We start from the raw sequence: 27213 nt of genomic DNA on the forward strand, positions 1-27213 counted from the left end.
TTATTAAGGATGTTTTCCTGAATTTCTTAAGCTTTATGCTATGACTATCCTAATTGCTATTTGAGTAATTTATGTCACTATTGTCACTTTATAATCCCTGTAAATCCTCCTGTAAATGTGCTCCTCACTCGGTCATGCTTTATAGAGGTCGAAAGACTATCCCAACTAGTGTGATCTTTCCTTTTTTTGTTTAACTGGGGAAGTGTGACGACTGGGCAATGGGAGAGAAGCAATGGGTGAGGAGTAAGCAGATGACTGTGGAAACACAAGAGCATTACTGCTATTTTTGGGCTCCAGAGAAAGATTTTTGCAGACACAACACAAACATTTTTATGCAGAGTTGAAGCCATAATCCTGAACCAACCAGGCTCAACAAGCATCCTTGCTTAATTTCTTTCAGATTATTTAACACTGGTGTTAGACACCTTAGTTGCCAATCTAATGAACTTCTTGCATGTTTTAGGTGACAGGCAGGAAAGTTTCAGAAATGCCCTGCATCAACCATTTTTTAAGTAACCTTGGGTACCACATATTGGTTGCCGAACCTAGATGGCATTGCAGCTTTTTTGTATTCTGTAAAATGAGCACAGTGAGGTTTACTATCTACCTTTTAATATCTGCAAATCATAGGATCTCTTCACAATGAAATGATAGAAGTGTTATTATGGTGAATAACTCTGATGAAAATACATTTCAAAAGAGTTGAACTGAATCAATAGATATTTAAGACTGTGATTGATGGATTTTTGTTAGGTAAGGGTGTCAAGGCTACAGAGCAGATTTCAGTCATAATCGTGTTGAGTGTAGATTAGGCTGATGGTGCTAAATCGCCTCTTCTTGCACCTGTCCAAATGTTTTCCACTTCTGCTTCCAATTAATCATCTGATTACTTGACTGTAGAATATACATTGTATCACATTAAAAATGGAACAGATTTAATCCCCTGATTGATTTGGACTTTAAATTATTACCTTGAGTTCAAAAGATCCAGGATTGAAAAATGCTGGTATTGTTATTCATTGAAACTGATATATATATCTGCAGTTTCATTTTGGTTATTAAACCTGACTGCCACAGAAATCAACCCCTCTTTAATGTTAAACACAATGCTGTAGAGATTAGTCCTTATAGCACCTGTTTTTGAGATATGCACTGTGAGAACATTCTAATGAGGACAATAAAAATTGTAAATGTTACTGAGAAATGCCTAACCTACTTCTGGCTGCAGGTGGATAACACAGGAAACTGATTAGGCGAGTGGTCTGAACAACATCTATTCTTATGATCTTATCTACTGTTAGGCATATAATTATTGCACAGTGTGGGAGGATAATGCTGGTGCAAACAATTTAACCCTTAAGTTACAAAATCAGTTTCTCACATTTAAAGTGGTCCTTCTAAGCTTTAGTGAAACTGGCAACTTTCTTTAGTGGTTGCTGCTGCCATTGAAGCAAAGCCTCAGAAACTCTCAGCCACTACTGACTATTGCCTTATTCCATGTCTCTCTGGGGCCATGCATAGCACCCACAGCTAAGCTAATGAAGCTGGTGAGCCAATTCTCATAGTAGCATCACTAGTCTAATGGTGACCGCCTCAGAATGAGAGAGTAATTGTATTTCTAGACCATCTATTTTGATTTCCATTGTATGCTCTGCTCTCCTGCTATTGACGTTACATCCACATCAGGCCATGCAGAACCCTGGCATCATAATCAATGCATAACTGACCTGATAACCTTAGATCCTATAGGCCAAAAAGACTACTTTGTTTCACCTCCATGATGTTACAGAATTCTTCCTAATCTACACTTCTGCTGAATTTGGACTAGTAGCAAATAGCACAAACTGAGCTGTGGTGATTTAACCACACATTCCACACTCTGTTCAATTTCTCTTCCAGCAATAGAAAATTGAGCAAACAATAATGCAGGTTGTCATTTTGTTCTCACTTTGACCTGTGAACACCTGCGACATTGAACTAGATGCAACAAAAACAGAAGTTGCTGGAAAAGCTCAGCAGGTCTGGCAGCATCTGTGAAGGAAAAAACAGTTAACATTTTGGGCCCGGTGACACTTCCTCAGAATGGGAAGGGTCTGTTCTGAGGAAGGGTCACCAGACCCAAAACATTAACTCTGTTTTTTCCTTCGCCGATGCTGCCAGACCTGCTGAGCTTCTCCAGCAACTTCTGTTTTTGTTCCTGATTTACAGCATCTGCAGGTGTTTTGGGTTTTATTGAACTAGGTGCAAATCAACTTTCACATAAGCAATTGTGCTCTGTATTCATGGAAGAAAAAGTAACTTAAAATGGTTTAGTGCCTTGTCTTAATCCTACCACAATTCCTGACATTTAATTCTGAAAGCTGATGATTCTTTGTATAAAGTGTTACTTTCTGCCATCTGGAAATCCATGAACATGATACATTATCCAAGCAACTATGTTTATTGTCACCTCAATATTTGAAATGAATTTTTCTTTATATTCATTCATGAGATGTAGATGGAGTTGGCTATGTCAGCATTTACTGCCTTTCTCTAATTGTCCAAGAGGTAGTTAAACACATTGTTGTGGTTCTGAAGTCACATGTGGGCAAGACCAGGTAAAGATAGCAGACTTTCTTCCCTAAAAGGGCATGAGTAAACCAGGTGGGTTTTTACAATGTATTTCAAAATTCCAAACTGATTTTTTGCGTCAAAGGATTTAAAAATCATGCCTGGGATCTGTGAATTACTAGTTTAGAGATATTATCACAATGTCACCAGCATAGAACCATGACTGTTTTACACCCTCACGCAGAGTGACCATTACCCAGTGTGTGATGAAAATCAGCACATTGACTTTCTTTCAGTTTCTCCTTTGGCAAGTGCTATCCAACATATGCCTGTTAATTTTACTTGTGCAAATAAGTAAAGGCATGGAATGTGGCATTTTATTTATTTGAATAGTGTTTTGTTCTACTTATCTACAGCTTTGCATTGCAAAGGAACATACTCTCATAAATCTAACTTTAGTAAATACAAAATTTTATGGACCTGATTAATTTTGCAAAATTCATTTAATTTGATTTTATTGTCAAAACATTGATATCTGGAGTTTTGTTGCATTAATTAGGAGCTAGACGCCTATTACATTAATGTCTGGATAGACAGTTACCTTTCCAGAAGCCAATTTATCAATGTCTTGATGTAATCGAAATTATTAAACAAGTATGTTACTCAGCTTGGCGACAAATAAATGCATATTATTACATGCTGCTTGGATTTACTTTTCAGCATATTTTATGCTCAATTAGGGCAGCTTTATCATATTCATAACTGAAACAGTGCCAAAATAGCTCGCACATACTTTTTGTTTAATATGGTCCATCCCAGGTCAAACCATGGCAAACTGAAATGCACAGAAAATGTAAATGGATAACTGAAAATCTGCCAAAAATAATTTCAGTGTAACTCAAAAAACAGTTTGTTTTTGGTTTAGAAAGAAGACATGGCTTGTTACTGGATAAAGTATGATGTAACAGATTTCAGTCTAACAGTTTTTAGAGTTTAGATAATGCTATAAATTATAACTGGATTGCTAGCTCATGGTCTGATCAATTGTTATATGTGGGATAATTCTGTTATTTAAGACAGACCATTATGCTTAAAGATGTGACAAAATACAGCACTAGGCACTTTTGACTGAAGGTTATTGTAAATGCTTCAGCCTTTTGCACTGAAGTAATGGATACCTTTATTGTTAAGGATGGGGATATTTATAATGCATCCATGGCCTGTTAGTTGTTTAATTATCGACACAATTTGTGACTGGATGTGGCAGATCTGCGGATTGTTGGCTATGAGTTCATTTTTCCCGTCTGTAGAAAACTTCTTCCATTATTTTGCATGCAAGTCGTCCTTTATTGTGGATTCACCAAATTGACATCTCATTTTTTGATATATCTAGTGTTGGTCTTGACATGCCCTCCTGCATTTGTCAGTGAGATAGGGTTGATTTTCTGTCTTGATGCTAATGATAGAGTGGGGATATACTGCATCATGACTTACAGATTGTTCTGCAATACAACTCTGCCACTACTGACGGACCACAGGACCTCAGGGATGCTTGATTCAATTTGCTGGATCCAGAACATAGATCGTAGAATAGTACAGCATAGGAAAGGGCCCTTTGGCCCACAATATTGTGCTGAGCATGATAACAAATTAAACTAATCCCTTCTACCTGCACTTAGTTCATATCCCTCCAATTCCTTACATATTCAAGTGCTTACCTAAAAGTCCTTTAAATTCCCCTGTTGTATTTGACTCCTCCGCCACGCCTTTCAGCATGTTCCAGACCCCCTTCCAGTCTCTGTGTGAAAAAAACTTGCCCCACAGTCTCCTTCGAACTTTCCCTTTCTCACCTTAAATGCGTACCCCCTAGTATTAGACATCTCAACTCTGGGAAAAAGATTCTGACTTTCAACCCTATCAATACATCTCAGTTTTATAGACTTCTATCACTTCTCCCTTCAGCCACTGCTACTCCAGACAAAACAAGGCTTGGGACTGCTTTGTGGAACACCTAAGCTCGGTTCGCACCAAGCAACTGCACCTCCCAGTTGCGAACTATTTCAACTCCCCCTCTCACTCCTTGGACGACATGTCCATCCTGGGCCTCCTGCAGTGCCACAACAATGCCACCCGAAGGCTGCAGGAACAGCATCTCACATTCCACTTGGGAAACCTGCAGCCCAATGGTATCAATGTGGACTTCACAAGCTTCAAAATCTCCCCTCCCCAAACCGCATCCCAAAACCAGTCCAACTCATACCTGCCTCCCTAACCTGTCCTCCCACCTCAAGCCCCACCCCCATCTTACCTACTAGCTTCATCCCACCCCCTCGACTTGTCTGTCTTCCCTGGCCTGACCTATCTCCTCCCTACCTCCCCACTTACGCTCACCTTTACTGGCCCCAACATGTCCGTCTCCTCTCCACCTATCTTCTCCTTTATCCATCTTCTATCCACCTCCCCCTGTCTCCCTATTTATTTCAGAATCCCCTTCCCCTCCCCCATTTCTAAAGAAGGGTCTAGACCCAAAACATCAGCTTTCCTGCTCCCCTGATGCTGCTTGGCCTGCTGTTTTTCTGGCCTTTCCATGTAGTTTATGCTGTCTAATCCAGGCAGCATCCTGATAAACCTCCTCTGCACCCTTTGAAAAGCCTCCACATCCTTCCTGTAATGTGGCAAACAGAAATGAATGTTATCGGTTCAACATCCATCCCGCATGGCAGGATGGTAGTCCCATACAATATGAAGGAACTTAAAGATAAGACAAGGCTTCATTTCCTCAAATTCTATGCAGTGGACACTCCTATCAATACTGTCGTGGATGGATGCATTGTAACAAATGGATTGGTGAACAGTTCACATCGGAAGATAATTCTGAGCTTAGTTCCTTCACCACTTACTGCAGTACCTGTCTAGCAGTTACTTCCTTTAGGATCCCACCAGCTCAGTCAGTCATCGTACCGCCAAAGCAACACTTGGTGATCGGCATTGAAGTCCATTGAGTACATTCTCCACCCTTAAGTCCTGCAGTGGTGTTCAACATGGAAGAGTCATCAGCTGCAACAGGTAGTGAACTGCAGCAAGTTTTCTTACCCATGTTCAACCTGATTCCGTGAGATGTCAAAGGGACCAGAGGTCACCCAGCGCAATTGCCACCCAATTGTGTATCACTGTGGTACAACATGTACTGGGTCTGTCCTGCCAGTAGGACAGGACATATTCCGGTGTTTGGTGGTGCCTGGGACATTGTTTGTGGGGTACAATTCCAGAATATGCCTATGTCCGACTGTTCCTTGAATGGTCAGTGAGACAGCGCAATTTTGGCACAAGCTGTTTGTCACTGTCATTTCCAGTAATTAACTGATACTAGGTGATCCATCTGGTTTCTATCCTTTCTTATGACTTTGTAGCCATTTGATACAACTTACTGAACCATTTCAGAGGGTAGTTAAGCATCAACTACATTGAGAAGGGTCTGGACTCACGCATAAACTGGGCCAGCTACTGATAGCAGATTTCATGCTTGAAACATGGGCATTCACAAAAATTGACACTAATTACACGGTCACCATTAGACCAATGTTTAATTCCTTTTTTTTCAAATGTGCTGTGAAGTTTCACTGTGCCCTGGTGTGGTTTAAATGTAGAATAGCCTGCAAACATTGGGTCCTGGAACATCAGTCCAGTAACTGTTCCCCTATGCTCCCACCTTCCCCTAAATGCAAAATGTATCAGTCTGACAGTTTCACTTAGGTCAGGGCTTCACCCAGGACCGGGTTAAAATAACATCCCTGTTCTAACCGGAACGTGGGACCATGACTTCAATTATTAGTTGGGCTTCCACAAAAATAATGCCCACTGACAAAATCAGTAATATTATAGTCTTGGATGACATTTGGATTTGGGTGGTTAATTGCTAAGCAACATTCACACCTCAGAATGTCTGTATTACCATCACCAACCAGAAAAGAGTCGAAGAACATTACTTGACATTCAATGCCCTTATATTTCTGTTTTCCACCACAATCAACATCGAGCAGCAAATCTTACTGTATAAAACACATAAACACTGTGGTTGCCAGGGCAGCTCAGAAGCTGGGTATTTTGGGGTGAGTGGCTCATCTGTTGTCTCCCCATATCCTGACCACCACGTACATCTAGTATAATACAATACTCTCCAGTTGCCTGGATGAACGCAGGTGCCTAGCCACTCACAAAGCCCCAATACATCCAGATCAAAAGCTAACCATTTCATCAGGACCCCATCTAACACTACCCCTAAACATTCATTCCTCCCACCAGAGGTTCAGTGTGGCTCCAGCGTGGCTGTTCCCAAGATAAACTATAATAACTTGTCAAGACTTCTTCAGCAACATTTCTCAAACCCAAACTACTGCTCGCGAGAAGGACAAAGAAGTTGGCTGCAGGAATCACCACCAGCTCTAAGTTCTCTTTTATATGAAACAAAATCCTGACATGGAAGTATATAATTGTTCCTTTCTTCTTACAGAGTCAAAATTGTGCAAATCCACAGCAAGACAAGAGGCCTGGACACAGTCACCAGCACCTAAATAAGTGGGATAGAGGTTAGACTGGCAGTGGAGCTGTTTGGGCCTCAGGAACAGGAGTGAGAGGAAGACAAACAGCAAGAGTGGAAGGATCCCACAAGTAGGCAGTCTGGCAGTAGAGCTGCTTCAACAAAATCAAAGGGCAACATCGCAGTGAGCAGGTAAATAATTTTTGGATACTCCTCTCTTGTCTCTTGTGGCCTGACAGTGATGAATGTTAAGATCTCAAGTACAGATTAAAAACTTTACATAGATAATTAATATTTTGTAACTTTGCAGCTAATTTTCTTCACTTGATAGAGTTAAGGAATTATTAATGTTTGTCCAAGAATAAGATGTTTCTAGTCTGTACTTAAATTGGAGTAAGAGTGAAGTAAGAATAAGATTCCAAGTTCTATTTATTTAAGTTATGCCTTGGCAGCTCAGCTATGATTTGCACAGTGTGGGAAGTCTTTGAATGGCCAAGTGAGCAGGAGGTGCTTGCAGCTGGTGCAACTCCAGCTTCAGGTTTTGCAGCTTGAGAGGCTGGAGAGATTTATGGATAACATGATTTATTCACAACATTGGGAAGAGACGGAATGGTGGACCACCAGACAGAAGGAGGGAAACCAGGCAACTGGTCAGGAAGTCCCCTGAATGCATGTAACTCATTGGTGGCCTTGGAAGAGGGACAGTCATTCTGTGCAGATCAGGCACAGCCAGGGGACAAGGTGCTGCGAGTGGAGCAGCTGCTCAGCTCGGAAGGAAGAAGTTTTGAGGCAATTGTGGTCAGGGATGTTTTAGTGATCATAGAACATAGAACATAGAACATTACAGCACAGTACAGGCCCTTTATCCCTCGATGTTGTGCCGACCTGTCATACCGATCTCAAGCCCATCTAACCTACACTATTCCATGTACGTCCATAAGCTTATCCAATGACGACTTAAATGTACTTAAAGTTGGCAAATCTACTACCATTGCAGGCAAAGCGTTCCATTCCCTTACTACTCTCTGAGTAAAGAAACTACCTCTGACATCTGTCCTATATCTTTCACCCCTCAATTTAAAGCTATGCTCCCTCGTGCTCGCCGTCACCATCCTAGGAAAAAGGCTCTCCCTATCCACCCTACCTAACCCTCTGATTATTTTATATGTTTCAATTAAGTCACCTCTCAACCTTCTTCTCTCTAACGAAAACAGCCTCAAGTCCCTCAGCCTTTCCTCGTAAGACCCTCCCTCCATACCAGGCAACATCCTAGTAAATCTACTCTGCACCCTTTCCAAAGCTTCCACGTCCTTCTTATAATGCGGTGACCAGAACTGTACACAATACTCCAAGTGCGGTCGCACCAGAGTTTTGTACAGCTTCACCATAACCTCTTGGTTCCGGAACTCGATCCCTCTATTAATAAAAGCTAAAACACTGTATCCCTTCTTAACAGCCCTGTCAACCTGGGTGGCAACTTTCAAGGATCTGTGTACATGGACACCGAGATCTCTCTGCTCATCTATACTGCTAAGAATCTTACCATTAGCCCTGTACTTTGCCTTCCAGTTACTCCTACCAAAGTGCATCACCTCACACTTGTCTGCATTAAACTCCATTTGCCACCTCTCAGCCCAGCTCTGCAGTTTATCTATGTCTCTCTGCAACCTACAGCATCCTTCGTCACTATCCACAACTCCACCGACCTTAGTGTTGTCTGCAAATTTACTAACCCATCCTTTTACGCCCTCATCCAAGTCATTCATAAAAATGACAAACAGCAGTGGACCCAACACCGACCCTTGCGGTACACCACTAGTAAGTGGTCTCCAGGATGAACATTTCCCATCAACTACCACCCTCTGTCTACTTTCAGCAAGCCAATTTCTGATCCAAACTGCTATATCTCCCACAATTCCATTCCTCCGCATTTTGTACAATAGCCTATTGTGGGGAACCTTATCGAACGCCTTGCTGAAATCCATATACACCACATCAACCGGTTTACTCTCATCTACCTGTTTGGTCACCTTCTCAAAGAACTGGTCACCTTCTCAAAGAACTAGTGAGGTGAGTAGACAGCCACTTCTGTGGCTGTAGCAGTGACTCCAGGATGATGTGCTTTCTTTTAGGTGTAAGGGTCAAGGACTTTGAAAAATGGCTGCAGGACATGCTGAATGGGGAGGGTGAACAGCCAGAGTTCATGGTCCATGATGGAATCAGCTGCATTGGAAGAAAGTGAAACGGTGTTCTGTAAACAGACTTTCAGAAAATTAGGTAAAAATTCAAAAGCAGGACTTCAAAAATAGCAACCACAAATTACTCCTGGTGCCTGGAAGAAGAGTGCTGAATAGAAGGAAAGAGCAGAGGAATGTATGGCAGTAGAGTTGGTGTAGAAGGGAAGGCTTTAGATTCTTGAGGCATTGGGACCATTCCTGGGGGATGTGACACAGGTACAAGTTGGCTGGGTCACATCTGTATAGGAATGGAACCAACATCCTGGTATGCATGTTTGCTAATACTGTTGGGGTGGACTTAAACTGAATTGACACGGGTTGAGATCCTGACAAGTGGTTCTGACCCACATCATGTTAACCACACAGGCACTTGTTGCCAAAGATTAGGGTGAGCTCATTCGTTCTGTAAAGTTAAAACTAGCAACCTGTTCAGCCCACATTGTATTTTTAAACATATTTAATTATATAAAGTTCTCTTTACTTTTGTTTGATAAGCTTTGAAACTGCTTGATTTTAATATACATTTTCGAGATAATGAACTGAATAACCGAACAAACCATCCCATCTTAGATAAAGGTAATTGATTAACAACATTTTATTCAGAAAAATGTTCACTGCCAAAAGCTGAATGCACAGTAACTTGCAACAAAAGAAACATAAAAATCATATATAAACTGAGTGAAATATTAACAAATCATCGACACATAATCATCAGAGAGTGACTGGAAGTTGGCAGATAGAATATTAAAAGAAGCAATTTTGAATAAAAATATTATTAGGATTACAAATCAACTTCATTCTTATGTTCCAAGTAATGAATTATATTGTTTATTAACTATTGAAAATGAGTGACCAACAGTGATAATATCTGTCAATATCACAATGACAATCAGCCTTCATGATTATTTAATTGTAAATACAACAGCATCTGCAGACAAGGACAGATGCACAATTAAACAAGGAAATCTGAATTGCTATCAAAGTTTTGTCCTGGTTTGTTCTCTTAAAAACAGCTTCTTGAAGCCCGAGACTCCATTCAAATGCATTAAGTCACGGGAAGTTGCTGTTTAGATGATAGATACAAATTACATTTAGGATAGCAGTCCAAGTATTATTTTAGCTGCATGATAAACGTTACACTTTTTTGCAAAGCAACCCCTCTAGAGCACCTATGAAATATGTTGATCTTACTTCTTCAGGTTATAATTATTTTTGGAGATTTTAGAAAGTTAAATATTGTTCATTTTCTTTCTTTGTCTTTTTACCTCTCTCTTAATCCTCCCTCATTTTCTTCCTTTCTATATATCTGATTTTTATTAAATTCACCCACTTGCTAAATTTTGAGGATTGATTTAATATCCATATGTTCTCACCTTGCATTTTTCCATTCACAGTCCTCCCATCAAATTTATTAAGTTCATGAATACACATTAGCTTGTCAGATTCTCAGATCCCAGCTGTCCTATGGAGGGTATCGGTGCCACTTCCATCAGAATATTATCAACATTAAACACGCCAGCACTTGTCCAAATTCCGATGGGCAACAGTCATGGCCATTAGCCTGCAAGAGCAAATTTTGTGCTTTATTTTGGATCATCTCACTTTTAAACTAACCTTACTAAAATCTCACTTCAAAAACTGCTTAATTCAGGTGTGAACTGTGATTAACATTGAGTCATCATTGCCTGTGTACACATTTGAAGCTCAATGTAAACTTTTGGTCGTAAGAAAGGAACAACATCTCAGAAGTTGATTATCAATTTGAAAATTAGTTGCCATCTAGTTTCTTAAATAGGTTAAGTGATGGAAGCCTTCAGTTTCCTAAAATGTTGATTGTCTCCATGATAGTCAATTCTGAGGCATCACGTGTTGGGGCTCAGAATGTCCATCGTGTCATAGTGCTCCCTGCTGCATTTCCTATGGATGAGTCAGTCGATTGAAAAGGTGCATGACTCATTGGCCGCAATTTTCCTTCAGCCGTCTTCTTAGCCAGCTGACCTTTTAGTTTCTGTCTCCTCTTCAGCATTCAACCAAAGTCAGCCTCCGAGAGGCACAGCCATCAGTGACAATCTTCCACTTGTCAATGTCAATGTCCTCCATCTTCATATCTCACTTCCAGGTGCAAGAAAAGGCATGGAAGCTCGGGAGGTTCTGACTCAGTGGCCAGTTCACTGCACAGGTGGTAGATAATAAAATGTGAGGCTGGATGAACACAGCAGGCCAAGCAGCATCTCAGGAGCACAAAAGCTGACGTTTTGGGCCTAGACCCTTCATCAGAGAGGGGGATGGGGGGAGGGAACTGGAATAAATAGGGAGAGAGGGGGAGGCGGACCGAAGATGGAGAGTAAAGAAGATAGGTGGAGAGAGTGTAGGTGGGAGGTAGGGAGGGGATAGGTCAGTCCAGGGAAGACGGACAGGTCAAGGAGGTGGGATGAGGTTAGTAGGTAGCTGGGGGTGCGGCTTGGGGTGGGAGGAAGGGATGGGTGAGAGGAAGAACCGGTTAGGGAGGCAGAGACAGGTTGGACTGGTTTTGGGATGCAGTGGGTGGAGGGGAAGAGCTGGGCTGGTTGTGTGGTGCAGTGGGGGGAGGGGATGAACTGGGCTGGTTTAGGGATGCAGTAGGGGAAGGGGAGATTTTGAAACTGGTGAAGTCCACATTGATACCATATGGCTGCAGGGTTCCCAGGCGGAATATGAGTTGCTGTTCCTGCAACCTTCGGGTGGCATCATTGTGGCAGTGCAGGAGGCCCATGATGGACATGTCATCAAGAGAATGGGAGGGGGAGTGGAAATGGTTTGCGACTGGGAGGTGCAGTTGCACAGGTGGTGTTTGGGTATATCACTGTCACCAAGCCAATTAGTTTGACCAAGCCAACAGAGACGTTATTAGCTTAGGAATGAGTGTACACTGATGGAATTAAAATGTTACAGGACCTCTGAATTGGTGACCTTTTCATGTGAAATGACTAGCATCACCTGTTACTCAATTTTATTCTGAGAAACTGACATTCCTAGGTACTCTGAGATAAATTTGGCACTTTTCAGAGTCAAATATGGCATTTTTTGGCTCATTCATTAATTTGTGTGATATGCAGTAACCATGGTCTGTTTGGGGTAGCCATTATTCTGTCCTACAAGTGAAACTAGCGAGCTGCTTGACACTGCTACTATAGAATAGCAATACGAGTGACATTCTTCATTAGCAAGATGCTGTTGTCACTCCATAAATATGTGATACCTACCACACAATGAGTTATGTGGTAAATGAATTTCAGTGCTGGTGTGAATCAAGTGTGTAGGCCGTGCACACCAGTGACAGGAAAATTTTGTTAAATTGTACGTTTCTACAGCTATTCACATTAGTAAGAGTGTTGACTGTGGTCAACCAGCCAACACTTACAAATTCAGAAAGAAACACATTACAAAGCACTTTCAAATTCATTGTGTCCAACATTAAATGTAATTCATGATTGAACAATACTTAATAAGTATTCCTGATAGTGCTAAGCATTGCACGAACAACTAATTAATTACTATCAGTTGAGCTAGCAGCACTGTATGCTTTCTGGAAATTGCATTTATTGATACACAGGGTCCTTGTCTATTACACATATATCCATGCATTATACTTTTTTTTCAACTAAACAAAAGCTTTGGGGGAAATCTATCCCTTGTTGCATTTCCCATAGCAACACCATAGCCAATCAGAGTTAACTTGCCTGGTTTGAATTCAAACAAACCCTTGGAGTTAACTGTCCCCATGACAAAATTTCCACCAAATAGAATTCATGAGTCAATCAATCAGTAAACACTTCTTGTGCAGTTTTGTTTTGTTGAGTGTGAGATAAAAACCTTCTGCAGCGTATGTCTTTTTTCAACCATGTTCCTACTGACAGTGTGACCACTGCTATATTTTTAGATTCAACTGTCCCTCTGCCAGTAATCGGAGTACCTGCTTAAGTTGCCCTTTCAATATGCAGGCTAGGATCACATGACATACTTAAGACTCGGATGCCCATTTTATAATACGATTGGGTGAAGCTTGTATTGAATGTTCGTGATCCAGTTGAACTGGCTGGTTTAGAGATAATGGGAACTGCAGATACTGGAGAATCCAAGATAATAAAGCGTGAAGCTGGATGAACACTGCAGGCCAAGCAGCATCTCAGGAGCACAAAAGCTGACGTTTTGGGCCTAGACCCTTCTCTCTGATGAAGGGTCTAGGCCTGAAATGTCAGCTTTTGTGCTCCTGAGATGCTGCTTGGCCTGCTGTGTTCATCCAGCTCCACACTTTATTATCTTGAACTGGCTGGATATTAACTTTCCATTGTTTTCAAGATGGACCATGAAGTGAACCAGCACTCCCGTAAGATCTTCAAAACCAGCTCAGATTCCACACTCTTACCCCCACCTCTCACAAATGCCTCATCCCATCCCCAAACCAGTGCAATAACTGACAATTGCAGTGCATTGAATAGTAATCACTAATAAAATCATTCCACATTAAAAAGTGTGGACAGGCATTACAGGTATGCCTGCCAGACATCTTTCTTTCCTAGTTGGCACGATTCTTTCTGACAGCTCGCCACTCCAAATTAAACAAGACCCAATCACAAAAATTGGATGGGGTGGCTTATAGACTGACTCGAAGTAGTGCATCCTAATTACTGGCCTAGAAACTAAGCCAAAAGACCAACACAGTGCTTAGGATTTTTATATGAAATGCAGCTGAAAGAAATTCAGTAGTTTGACATTGAATGTTACTTTTGATTGGAGCAAGACGAAAGTGATGCGTTAAACTCAAGCTATCATACAATTTCGCTGTAAAGCTGCCATATGCGACAATATTTTTTTGACAAGGTCAAAATTTTGAATCAGCTGTGACTATTAAGAATCTCCATGAAAACTGTGACACTAAACCTGAGAAAAAGAAATCATACTAAATTAGGTATTAGTGACCAAAGAATAGATGGCAAACCTGCACTGGGCTCTTAGAACACAATCACTGAAGCCAGCAAATGCTCAGTTAATGCAGATTCAGAACCAAAAACAACTAGAATTCGAGAGTCATTGAATTGTACATCACAGAAACAGACCCTTTAGTCCAACTCTTCCATGTCGACCAGATGTCCTGAACTGATCTAGCTGTTTTTGCTAGCATTTGGCCCGTATACCTTTAAACCCTTTCTATAAATCTACCCATCCAGATGCTTTTTAAATGTTGTAGTTGTACCGGATTCCATCATTTCCTCTGGCAGTTTATTCCATACATGCACCACCCTCTGTGTGAAAATGTTGCACGATAGGTCCCTTCCCCTCTCACCTTAAACGTTTGCCCTCTAGTTTTTGACTTCCCTATGTTGGGAAAGAGACTTGTCTATTCCACCCATCCATGCCCCTCATGATATTACAAACCTCTATAAAGTCACCCTGAGTCTCTGACACTCCAGGGAAAGGAAACCCTAGTCTATTCAGCCTCTATCTATTGCCCAAACCCCCCAATCCCAGCAACATCCTTTTAAATCTTTTCTGAACCATTTCAACATCTTTCCTACAGCATGGAGACCAGAACTGAACACAGTATTCCAAAAGTGGCCTCACTAATGTCCCGTACCACAGCGCCATGACATCACAACTCCTATAATCCTACACACAATGCATTGACCAATGAGGGCAATGGTGCCAAGCCCCTTCTTCACCACCCTGTCTACCTGTGATTCCCCTTTTAAGGAATTATGGACCAGCACCCCTCAGTCTCTCTGTTTGGCAACACTCCCCAGGGACCTACCATTAACTAAATAAACCCTGCTCTGGTTTGCCATACCAAAGCTTAACACCTCATGTTTATCTAAACTCCTTCTGCCACTCAACAATAATTTGTACAGCAAAGAATGGGTAGTGAGTCCATGCTTGTAAAGCTTGGAATGGTCTTTGGTTCTACTTAGTGTGAATTCCAAGCTGATTACAGAGGTGGAATAGTTTTTATATTAAAGATTTTATGGTGAAGATCTCCCTGTTCACTACTTGTGGGGAAATGTGTAAAACAAACATTTCTTGTGAGTTAGACTTTTCACTGGAAATAACTAAAAAAACAAAAGAAACATCTCTCTCTTTATATTTTTGAAGTGACTCCAGATACGAGATTTGATCTAAAGTGTGGATATTCGAAGCTGTCCGAAATCATCGCAATTACATCAAGCATGTCATTGCTTTAAAAAAACATGACGACCATTGCCTTTCCTCCTGTGTATTATTCAGAAAGGAAGGAAGCTAAAGGCACTAATGCAATGCAGCCCAGCATTTTGTTAGTAATTAAATAGAAACATTTGCCAGATGTTATGAATAGTTAAATTGCCCTTTAAATTTTCAATACTGAAAATCTTTACCTGAACTAAAATCTGATGCTTTAAGGCAAGATTTCTAATGTATTTTCAAGTTCTTTATTTAATTATAATGCATAAAATGTGCAACTACAGTCTTTAGTTTAATTTTTTGAACTAAGAGGTGACAATCATTGAAGTTTAATAAATTAATTATAGACAATTGTTTAAACTCAATCAGATAATTCACAAATGTCCTTTAAGGAAGGAAACTGCCATCCTTACCTAGACCAGCCTACGTTTGACTCCAGATGGGCAATAAGTATTGACCTAACCAGCAGCACCCTCATCCAGCAAATGAATAAAATAAAAAATGTCTGATCTAAAACACAAGCATCACCACAGATGACAACTGGATGCTGTGGAGATAGATGAGGTGCGTATCTTGTCCTCAATCCATGACAGTTAGTTTAAATCGAGATGGTGGCTGCTTAGTTTAAAGAAGACGTTTGCTCTAGCAGAACTTGCTTGGCAACCGTGCAATTGCTTCTGTTCATGGGGAATCCACGTCTAATAACACGTCAATCAACAGCTGCTTGATTCGTTGACAGCCTTAACTGATATTTAGACTGATTAGTTTCTATTTATTTTAACAAGCTAAAGCAAAAACTGTGCTAAACATCTTTGTCCAGAATTGTATCTCTGTTGCCTTATTACCATATCTATCCTGCTGCTCCCCTCCCCCTCTCAGCTTCTCAATAGTGCCACAGGCTGTGAAGCTGTGTCCCAGTCAGGAGGATTAAATGATCTTGGACAAAGGCTTCTCCAGGGAAGCCATGTCTGAGTAGCAGCCAGCTCTGGGAGTGAAACCTTTGGGCTGTTTAAAATGGAAGTTCTTAGTAACAACCATCGTGCTGAGCTTCCCACTCCTTTCAGTTTATAACATAAATACAATACCAGCTGAAATAACTACTAAGGATTTGCTGGAAATGCATGGGGGCATTTGAAAGAGGAAGAAAAGTGCCCCATTTCTGATGAAGGGTCTAGACCAGAAACGTCAGCTTTCCTGCTTCTAAGATGCTGTTTGACCTGCTGTGTTCACCCAGCTCCATACCTTGTTATCTCGGATTCTCCAGCACCTGCAGTTCCTATTATCTCTGATACAATGTTCTGGCTGCAACTTTTCATAAGGTTTGCAATTTTTCTTGTCAGATTGTGAAGTTTGATAATGCTTCATGCAATGAATTATCGCTGGAGTGCAATGACAGCTGACATATATAGAGAGACAGTGGGAACTGCCGATGCTGGAGAATCTGAGATAACAAGGTGTAGAGCTCGATGAATACCGCAAGCCAAGCAGTTTCAGAGGAGCAGGAAAGTTGATGTTTTGGGTCTAGACCCTTCTTCAGAAATTTCTGAAGAAGGGTCTAGACCCAAAACATCCACTTTCCTGCTCCTCTGATGCTGCTTGGCTTGTGATATTCATCCAGCTCTACACCTTGTTATATCTGACATACATATAGTTCTCAAAATCCGCCACACCCACAATATAACACCCTCACAGATAGTAAGAGCTGCAGATGCTGGAGTCAGGGTTAATACAGTGTGGAGCTGGAGGAACACAGCAGGCCAGGCAGCCACAAAGGAGCAGGAAAACTGACGTTTTGGGTTGGGGTCCTTCTCCAGATTTTTTTTCAGATGTTTGTGCCTTTCCAACAATTTTTATTTAAAATTCACTCATTTGCACTTGAAAGAAACTTTGTACTTTGATCAACAGCTCTAAAAAGATACTTATTTCAGATCGATCAATACAGTGAATGCAAAGCAATTCTGGCTATTTCATTTGTATAGGAAGGTGGCGAGGGAATGGTATTACCATTTTAAGAAAGAGCTTGAATTTAAATAGAGCCTGAACATGGCTGCATTAAAAATCCCAAAGCATTTTGTTCACATTGATCACTTTGAAATTAAGTCACCATTGTGTTTTTCAGGCAGAAGGATATAGGGCTGAGTCTCAACATTTTGTGGACGCTCTGTGTTTGGAGGAATGGTTCTTACTTCATGGCCAAGCAAATTTCTCACTGTGTCTTACCAATTTTGTCAATTTAATCAGTATTTCAGCCCTTAAGGCAAGTACAGTATCTAATTTAAATCATTACCATATGAAGTTTCTGAAGCAACTTTCTACTCATTGCAGATCCCAGAATTGACTTGCTTCCCTGGCCCAGGAGCCATCTCCAAAAGGCAGTTGTGCACCCAGACAAGCACCATCAGTGTGGTGCTACCCAGGGAAAATCAGCGCCCCCTTTTGGAGAACATGATATTGGACTTCCTGCTGGAAGAGGTGGTGCACAGGCAGGATTAGCAGTGGAGGCCATGGCACCAGAGCATGCCAGACTGATCCAAAGTCACTCTCCAGGGTTAGAGCAGTCTCAGCCATCTGGAGAGATGCCCAGTACTGTAGGAAGAAGGTAAATATTGTTTCGCACTCTGCCAGTGTAAATGCCACCATAGAAATGGCAGATGGAGTTTAATCCAGACAAACATGAAGTGATGCATTTTGGGAAGTCTAAAGCAAGAAGAAAATGTACAGTAAATGGCAGGATTCTTAGGAGAATTGACATACAGAGGGATCTTGGGGTGCAGGTCCGTAGCTTCCGAAAGTGGCAACACAATTGGATAAGGTGATAAAGAAGGTGTACAGTATGCTTGCTTTCATCTCTTGGGGTATTGAGTCTAAAAGTTGGCAAGTCATGTTGCAGGTGGATAAAACTTTGGTCAGGCTACATTTGGAATATTGTGTGCAGTTTCGGTTCCCACACAATTGGAAGAATGTGAACGCCTTGGAGAAGGTGCAAAAGAGATTCACCAGGATGTTGTGTGGGTTGGCATGTAATAGCTATAAGGAGAGGTGGGACAAACTTGGATCGTTTTTGCTAGAGCATCAGAGGCCGAGGGACAACCTGAAATAAGTTTATAAATCTATGAGAGGCATGAATAGGATGCATAGTTGGAGTCCCCATCCCAGGGAGGAATGTCAAATGCAGGGGGCATAGGTTTAAAGTAAGAAGAGAAAAGTTTAAAGGAGATGTAAAAGGTAAGTTTTTTACATAGCTTGTCATAGGTGCCTGGAAGGTGCTGCCAGGGAAGGTGTTAGAAGCAGATACGATAGCAGTATTTAAGAGGCATTTAGGTGGGCACATGAACAGGGATACAGGGATTAGAGGGATACAGACCATGGGCAAACAGATGGCATTAGTTTAGAATGGCATCATGGACAGTACAGGCTTGGTGGGCCAAAGGGCCTGTTCTAGTACTTACTGTTCTATGTTTTTTCTCCAATTACTCATTCTCACCTCTATCGCTGCTACTGTGCCCATCCCCCATGAGGAAGTCAGGCAAATTACATGATTTTGTTTTGATGTGTTACTGTCACACATACAGAGATACCGTGAAGAGCATTGTATTGTGTGCTAACCAGACAAATCACGCCTGATAAAAATACATCAGGGTAATAGAACAGATTGCAGAATATGATGTTACAGCTACAGAGAAGGTCCAGATAGGAAATCAAAAATCAATTCTTATATATAACAGAGGCACCCTCATAAACCTGTTAACAGTGGGGAAGAAGCTTTCTTAAATCTGTTGGTACATGTTTTCAAACTCTTGTATCTTCTGCCGGATGGAAGAGGGTAGAAGAGAGTATAACCAGAGTGGGGGGCTTTCTGGATGCAGTGGGAAGTGTAGATGCAGTCAATAGAAGGAAGGTTAGTTTGCATGGTGGACTGGGCTGCATTCACAACTCTCTGAAGTTTCTTGCAGTCTTGGGCACTGCAGTTGCCATACCACGTTGTGATGCATGCAGATGGGATGATTTCTATGGCGCATCTATAAGAATTGGTAAGAGTCATTGTAGACATGCTGAATTTTCTTTGCATTATGAGGAAGTAGAAGCATTGATGTGCTTTCTTGACTGCAGTTTTGACGTGGATGGACCATGACGGACAGGAGTAGATATTCACTCCTACTACTCCTACTCCAACTTGAAGCTCTTGATCTTCTCCACCTCAGCACCATTGATACAGATAGGGGCATGTCCTCCACTAAGCTTCCTGAAGTCGATGACCAGCTCCTTTGTTTTTCTGACATTGAGGGAGAGATTGTTGTCTTCACATCATGCCTCTAAGCTGTCTATCTCCTTCCTATACTCTGTCTCGTCATTCTTTGAAATCTAGCTCACTTTGTCATCAGCAAATTTGTACATGAAGTTAAAGATGAAATTGGTTACACAGTTGTGAGTGTAAAGGAAGTATAGTAAAGGGGTAAGTATGCAGTCTTGTGAGGCACTGGTGTTGAGGATTACCACGAAGGTGGTGTTGTCTCCTATCCTTAGTGACTGCAGTCTGCAGGTCAGGAAGTCGAGCCTCCGGTTGCGAAGTAGGAGCAGTGTCCTAGGTCTCAGAATTTGGAGAGGGGCTTGGCTGGAATTATGGTGTTGAAGGCAGAGCTAAAGTAATAATAGGAATCTGACATAGGTGGCCTTGTTATTCAGATGTCTCAAGGAAGAGTGTAGGGTCAGGGAGATGGCTTCTGCCATTGATCTGTTGCACTAGAAGGTGAATTGCAAGGAATCAAAGCAATCTGGGAGGCTCAAGATGAAGTGAGCCATGACTAACCTCTCAAAACATACTTATGGAGGTCAGAGCTATTGGACAGTTGTCATTAAGGCATGTTGCTTGATTTTTCTTTGGCACTGGGACGATATTGATCTTCTTGAAGCAGGTGACAACCTCACACTGTAGTAAGGAGACGTTAAAGAAGCCTGCAAGTATTCTCAACAGCGGGTCCACACAGGATCTGAGTGCATGGCCAACGACTCCATCTGGGCCAGTGACATTCCGTGGGTTCACTCTCAAGAAGGCTGATCTTGTGTCTCGATTTTGTTTTAAAGCCTTGGAGTGGAATTTAATCACATATCTTTCCAAATCAAATGTGAGAGAGCTTCTAATTAAATCAAGTTTCCACTGAAAGTATATTCTGAAACAGTTCTGCCATTGCAACTAATAAATTCATTTACTTTCTCCACAATTATTTGTAATATACATTGTGTAATGTGGATTTGTTAGTCCAATCACTGTAACATGCCCTCCACATTGTTTAAATAAAAGCCAATACTGAAACGTCCAGGGAAAGCAATGATAGAAGTGTCCATGTTGCCAATTATCACCATGCTCAATTTAAAATGCTGGGCATATGATCCAAGATCATTTAAACTTATAAAAACCAACACTGGGAGTACAGATGACAGGCTGCTGGAGGATGTGGAAAATTGCAATTAGAATGTAAATGCTTGATTCTGCACTGTATGATGTAACATGCATATACTCACAATGATAGTTTTCTTTTCCAGCTCACTAAGATTGAAAGTAAACATTTTCCCAAAGTTTAGGAGTAACTCTGAAAATTTTGCTGAGTTCTCTTGCTTCAGCATAAAGGGCATTCTAAAGGAAAATTTGGACAACCATGTAACAATTGGGTTTTAATATCTATCACCTAGTGAATCCCATACTGTCCTTTTCATTGTGCTTTTTTTTTCACTTCAGAATGCAGATTTATTACCACAATGATTGCAGATGGCATCCCTTTATTCACTTGTTAAAATCATATTCACTTCTTGAGAAGTATATCTGTAAAAATTATGTAATCTGTTAAAATTATGCCCATTTAGTGAGAATAAAACAATAGTCATTGTTTCCAACATTCTCTCCCCATGATTATTTAGGTTAAATTTCTATAGGGTTTTCCGGCATTCTCTGGATTTCATATGTATATTACTTACCAATGGTTATCGTTCTTCAACACTCCCCTTCCTGTCCCATAAAGCCTAAAAGGGGAAAACTTAGGGAATGTTCCTATGTGAACTTATTGAAACAACTATGAGATGTTCCCACAGATAGATCTACAGTGAACAGTTTGTCAATAACACAGAATAGAGAAGCAAAGAGAGAGGGAGCCAGTGAGAAAAGCTTCTGACAATTGCAAGCTTATGTTCCTCAATCTGCCTAGTTTAGAAGCTGATGGTGTTACCTCGATCATGTCCTGCTATTTTTAGAATAGGCTTCAGAATTAAGTTACCTAGAGGGGAGAAGGACTAAACCGAGGAAGTGAAAGGATAGAAGCTGCTGTAATTAGAAACGCATGGCATTGTTTGCTGCCTTATCGAACTCACCATGCCATTGAAATGGAAACTCTGTAATAGCCCCAGTGACAGAAGGTTTCTGGTTTCTATTCTCAAGGCTTCCAGAACAGCCACAGCCTCTCCAACATACATGTAAGTGAAAATTTATTTCTCATCAGCTAGCATGTGTCTGTGACCAGATGATCAGAACAGGATCTATAAGCTACTGACACAAAATGTGTACAAACTACCTAAAAAAATTTGTAAGTAAGAATTAAAGAAAAAGCATTATGGAATTATTTTGATAATAGTGCTTTCATACAGACTTCTTATGAATTGGGAAGTGAGAGACGTCTTTCTGAAAACATGACAGGGTTCTGATAATGTTGATCAAAAGCAATCATCCTGTTAATTTGGTGTGATGTGACAGTAATTTTCCTGTGTTTGTCTGACTGTGGCCCATATTTATACACATAGTTCTCAAGATTTTAATTATTTTAAATATGAATGAATTGTATTATTCTGGATTGATTCCTTAACTCTTTGATTGCCGACTTCCCTTTTAAACATCCACAACTACATTGTTTATATTTTGGAAAATATACAGTGAATGTCCTTAAATGACAACATTGGAATAACGAACAAATGGTTCTCCTTTATCCAGTGTATTTTATTTGACCATAGCCTTTTTTTAAACATATCCACTTACCACTTCCAGCTGTTAATGGATATCTTCTATGTTTGGCTTTTAACATAAAGTGACACTATCAAGTTGTATTTCTCGTGAGATAATGGGAACTGCAGATGCTGGAGATTCCAAGATAATAAAATGTGAGGCTGGATGAACACAGCAGGCCAAGCAGCATCTCAGGAGCACAAAAGCTGACGTTTCGGGTCTAGGCCCGAAACGTCAGCTTTTGTGCTCCTGAGATGCTGCTTGGCCTGCTGTGTTCATCCAGCCTCACATTTTATTATCTTGTATTTCTCGTGTTTGGCTTTGAATTTCTGCTTTCTGATCCTTTGTGCAAAATACCTGTACAATAGAGTTTACAAATGGTGAAATGTTCTTGGACAGAAGGAACTTTGTGGAAATCCCTGGGATCACTTGGCCTTTTTCCTGCTCACCTTGACTTCCTCTGTTACCCTCAATATGCCAGATAAGAGGTGATGCTCAAACACACTAAATGGCTCAGCAAATAAATGCACTTGTGTACAGCTATACAGATAGAGAAAGTTACGATGGAATAATGAGCTTTCTGATCCTCATGGAGATGTGCCAATTAGCCAGACCACCTCTTGGTTTGAAGTTGAAAGAAATAAGTCAGGCTTTCAACTTCTGATCACTATCCAATTAAACCTGCTGTAATTACATGTCTACTGATATGAGTTGAAGTTAAATTGGGCTTATTTCTGACATCTCTCAAATTCCACATGTGGTTTGCTTGGACAATGTACTATAGTGCCAATGAAGTAATTCCAGCAATAGTCAGCATCTTTAGGAAAGGAGAGGAAAAGTGTCACATTTTCTATCACACAAGATTTGTTTTGTCTAAATTTGCAACAAGTAAAGTTTCACATAGAATCCGTTACACAGAAACAAGGCAAAATGCTGAACTAGTCTATGCATTGTTCTGCTTTGCATGCCCTGTTATCTAACCCAATCAGTGCAACTCTCTTATTCTTTCTTCATTGCCTTCATTGCCTTCTCCTTAACTGTTGAAGTTCAAATACTATTTATGGGGTTGATTTTAACAATTCTTCCAAGATAGGAAATGGGTGACAGCAAGACGATCCCTCATTTTACACCCAACTCAACTTTCTATTTGCATTAACTATCCTCCTGGCAGGAACAGTAAATATTGTTATCACCCTGGACCTGACCACCAAATTTATGCTTTGATCAGGCAAGGATCTAAGGTTAAAGGTGTGAGTGGAGCATCAGCAAGATTTGAAAGCTTGTGATTTCAAATAAACCTGTCGGACTGTAAGCTTGTGTTGTATGACCTCTGACCTTTTCCACTCCCATCCAACACCGGCATCCCCACATCACGACTAAGTGAAAATGGCACTGAATGATCCAAATATTTATGAGATTTCTTCCTAAGGCCTAACACACAGAACCAATGTAGTTCTGTTACCTTCTCAGCAGCCCAGCTAACCAACAGTTCTACTTATTATGAAACCTATTTCTGTTTCTTTCTCTCTCATTGTATCTCCACTAACTGCCTGTCATGTTTGAACTGTTCCTCAGTCCTGAGGGACCTGTTCAAAACCTCACAACAAGCCCCACCCTTACGCATGTTAAAATGTGGACATTAGCAACGATCGGAAACCTGATTCTTTAAATGTTACAATTCATAGATTGCCAGCTCCCACACATCTCAGATAAATGCTAGAATAAAAAGGAATTTGGAACAATATCAAATCTGGAGTCTAATGTCAGCTAAGTATTCAGCTAACTGTTATAGAATGTAGTAGGTTTGAGTGGTGTAATCTGGCACAACAGTTTTCTTTGTGCTCTGTTCCACAATACTGAAGACACAACTTAATGCCAATGAAAGGATGCACATAGACCTGACGCAGGTTGCTCCATAAAACTATATACCTACATTGGATATGTAATGACCATAATGTAATGAAAGCAATCAAACAAATTTGCACAATATGCTTTTGGAAAAGTATCATTTTACCTATAGACAATGAATATTTCAGGCCTGGTTAATGCATATGTGGATGCAATGCTCCAATATGATATTTTAAAACATGATATTTCTTGTGCCCATTGTACAATGTAAAATAAAGTTGAACATTTTTTTCAGCAAACTTAGTTAGAGTTTGTGAGAGAGGACGGGCCTTGATGGAAGCATCAAGCACAGTAAGATATATCTCTGGAATAGGCAAACTCTCAAAATGCTACAATATTTTAAAAAATGCATAAGTTAGCTTATTGTTGACAGTTTGATTTAAATTATCTACTGATCTCCATTCTCAATATCCAGTTGTAGTTCTGTGGCCCTTGCATCAAACACATTTTTGAGGAACAGTATTATGAGATAAGTGTGTCGTACTACTAATGAACAGCATCTGTTGTTGTTCCAGATGATAAATCAGTTCAGCCTAGGATATAATTAGGCCATGTTTGATCAGCACCATGGAACAGCATAGGTAGGACAATATTTTTAGCAATAATAAATCGTCTTTTTTCCACCAGAAAAATGTCAACAATGTTTGGCTTTAAACTAACTTTTTTTAAAAATTTAGTTATTGACCAGGGATGCATGGAGGCTGCATTGTCAGTGTAAAAACTCTTTATACAGTTATACTGTTTGAGGGCAGTAGAAATTTTAAATAATAGTTCCAAGATTGTTAATGATAGGTGATTAAAAACATCTTAGTAAACACTTTATTCATTAGATAGCATTCCAATATTTCCTGGAAAAAAGGAAAGTTACATAAATAAGTTAAATAATGGAAATATGCCATTAACCAGGAAGAAATAGGTATGCAATTTGGTCACAACCCAACAACAGACCTTGGGGTCTCCTGCCTTAAGAAGAATTCTCCTGGCAAAGCAGATATGTTCCCCCAATGGACCTGTCAGCATTCACAATCCAAAATAACTTGTTTATGTCTAAATACCTTTAATTGCATTCTATGTTAGTGACAATTTAGTGATAACTAAAACCATTAGGTTACTTTCTATGTATGCCCAATGTATTCATTTCAATATCAGCAAATGTCTTTTAGTTGACATAGCACATTTTCAGTCTGCAAGCCATGCTAGTCATGTTCTATGCAATATATATCATTACCTTGACTTTTCAATTTACATGAAATTATTGAAGGCTTTAAATATTAACCCTATGCGACTCTTCTTTACTTCAAAACAAATTCTAAGGATGAATCTTTCTAGAAATTCATTGTGTTAATTCTATGGAGGGATTCTCTCCATGAGCCCCAGTGTGTTTTCTCATGCTGGTTCTCTGCAGTTAGCCTCATTACCCATGCACCATGCCTCTATGACACTTCATTCGCACCACCATCTGCTCAGCAATGGTGGAAGCATTTATTATGGCCAGGACCATCTGTGATTCCCAGTGCTAGCATCCATAAAGTCCAACCATGCACCAAGTCAAGCACTGTCAGAGAGGAGTTGCCCTTTCCCATTGCACGTAGTAGGAGGGGGACTGTAAGAAGTGCTTCTGAGGGCACATAGGTGGCACAGCGAACAATTCGTTGCCAATACATATGTATGTTCCTCACTGAATTGCTATTTTGCGCCTGATTGACAGTCTTTGCAACAGAAGCAATAAGAATCAAGTTACATAGATTACCCATCCTTCGCATTATCCCATTTTCGGGAATACTGCTCTTTCCCTAATGTCCAGTGTAGCCTAATATCTCCTCATAATTCAATATGGGAGGATCATATTCTGAAAAGGCTTCAAATGACTGGAAACGTTCACTTTTATTCAGCAACAACAAAAACAAAGAAAACAACAAAGAAAAAGGAAAATATTCTGCCTGGAAGTCAGTGGTGAGTGGGGTTCCACAGGGCTCTGTCCTTGGGCCTCTACTGTTTGTAATTTTTATTAATGACTTGGATGAGGGGATTGAAGGATGGGTCAGCAAGTTTGCAGATGACACAAAGGTCGGAGGCGTCGTTGACAGTATAGAGGGCTGTTGTAGGCTGCAGCAGGACATTGACAGGATGCAGAGATGGGCTGAGAGGTGGCAGATGGAGTTCAACCTGGATAAATGCGAGGTGATGCATTTTGGAAGGTCGAATTTGAAAGCTGAGTACAGGATTAAGGATAGGATTCTTGGCAATGTGGAGGAACAGAGGGATCTTGGTGTGCAGATACATAGATCCCTTAAAATGGCCACCCAAGTGGACAGGGTTGTTAAGAAAGCATATGGAGTTTTGGCTTTCATTAACAGGGGGATTGAGTTTAAGAGTCGTGAGATCTTGTTGCAGCTCTATAAAACTTTGGTTAGACCGCACTTGGAATACTGCGTCCAGTTCTGGTCGCCCTACTATAGGAAAGATGTGGATGCTTTGGAGAGGGTTCAGAGGTGGTTTACCAGGATGCTGCCTGGACTGGAGGGCTTATCTTATGAAGAGAGGTTGACTGAGCTCGGTCTCTTTTCATTGGAGAAAAGGAGGAGGAGAGGGGACCTAATTGAGGTATACAAGATAATGAGAGGCATAGATAGAGTCGAAAGCCAGAGACTATTTCCCAGGGCAGAAATGGCTAGCACGAGAGGTCATAGTTTTTAAGCTGGTTGGAGGAAAGTATAGAGGGGATGTCAGAGGCGGGTTCTTTATACAGAGAGTTGTGAGAGCATGGAATGCGTTGCCAGCAGCAGTTGTGGAAGCAAGGTCGT

The 27213-nt window shown here is 40.7% G+C and overlaps 1 protein-coding gene across 1 annotated transcript in view; it reads left to right on the forward strand.

Moving 5' to 3' along the window:
- The first annotated feature begins 21717 nt into the window (after positions 1-21717).
- si:rp71-68n21.9 (kelch-like protein 13) overlaps positions 21718-27213 on the forward strand; it is a 28342-nt gene continuing 22846 nt past the window's right edge. Inside the window, exon 1 of the mRNA XM_048540896.2 lies at positions 21718-21978. Within this exon, the coding sequence (XP_048396853.2) occupies positions 21878-21978 (101 nt within the window). The 5' untranslated portion in view covers positions 21718-21877. The remainder of the gene's footprint in view (positions 21979-27213) is intronic.

Source organism: Stegostoma tigrinum, chromosome 12 (genome assembly GCF_030684315.1).
Source record: "Stegostoma tigrinum isolate sSteTig4 chromosome 12, sSteTig4.hap1, whole genome shotgun sequence".
Lineage (NCBI taxonomy): Eukaryota > Metazoa > Chordata > Chondrichthyes > Orectolobiformes > Stegostomatidae > Stegostoma > Stegostoma tigrinum.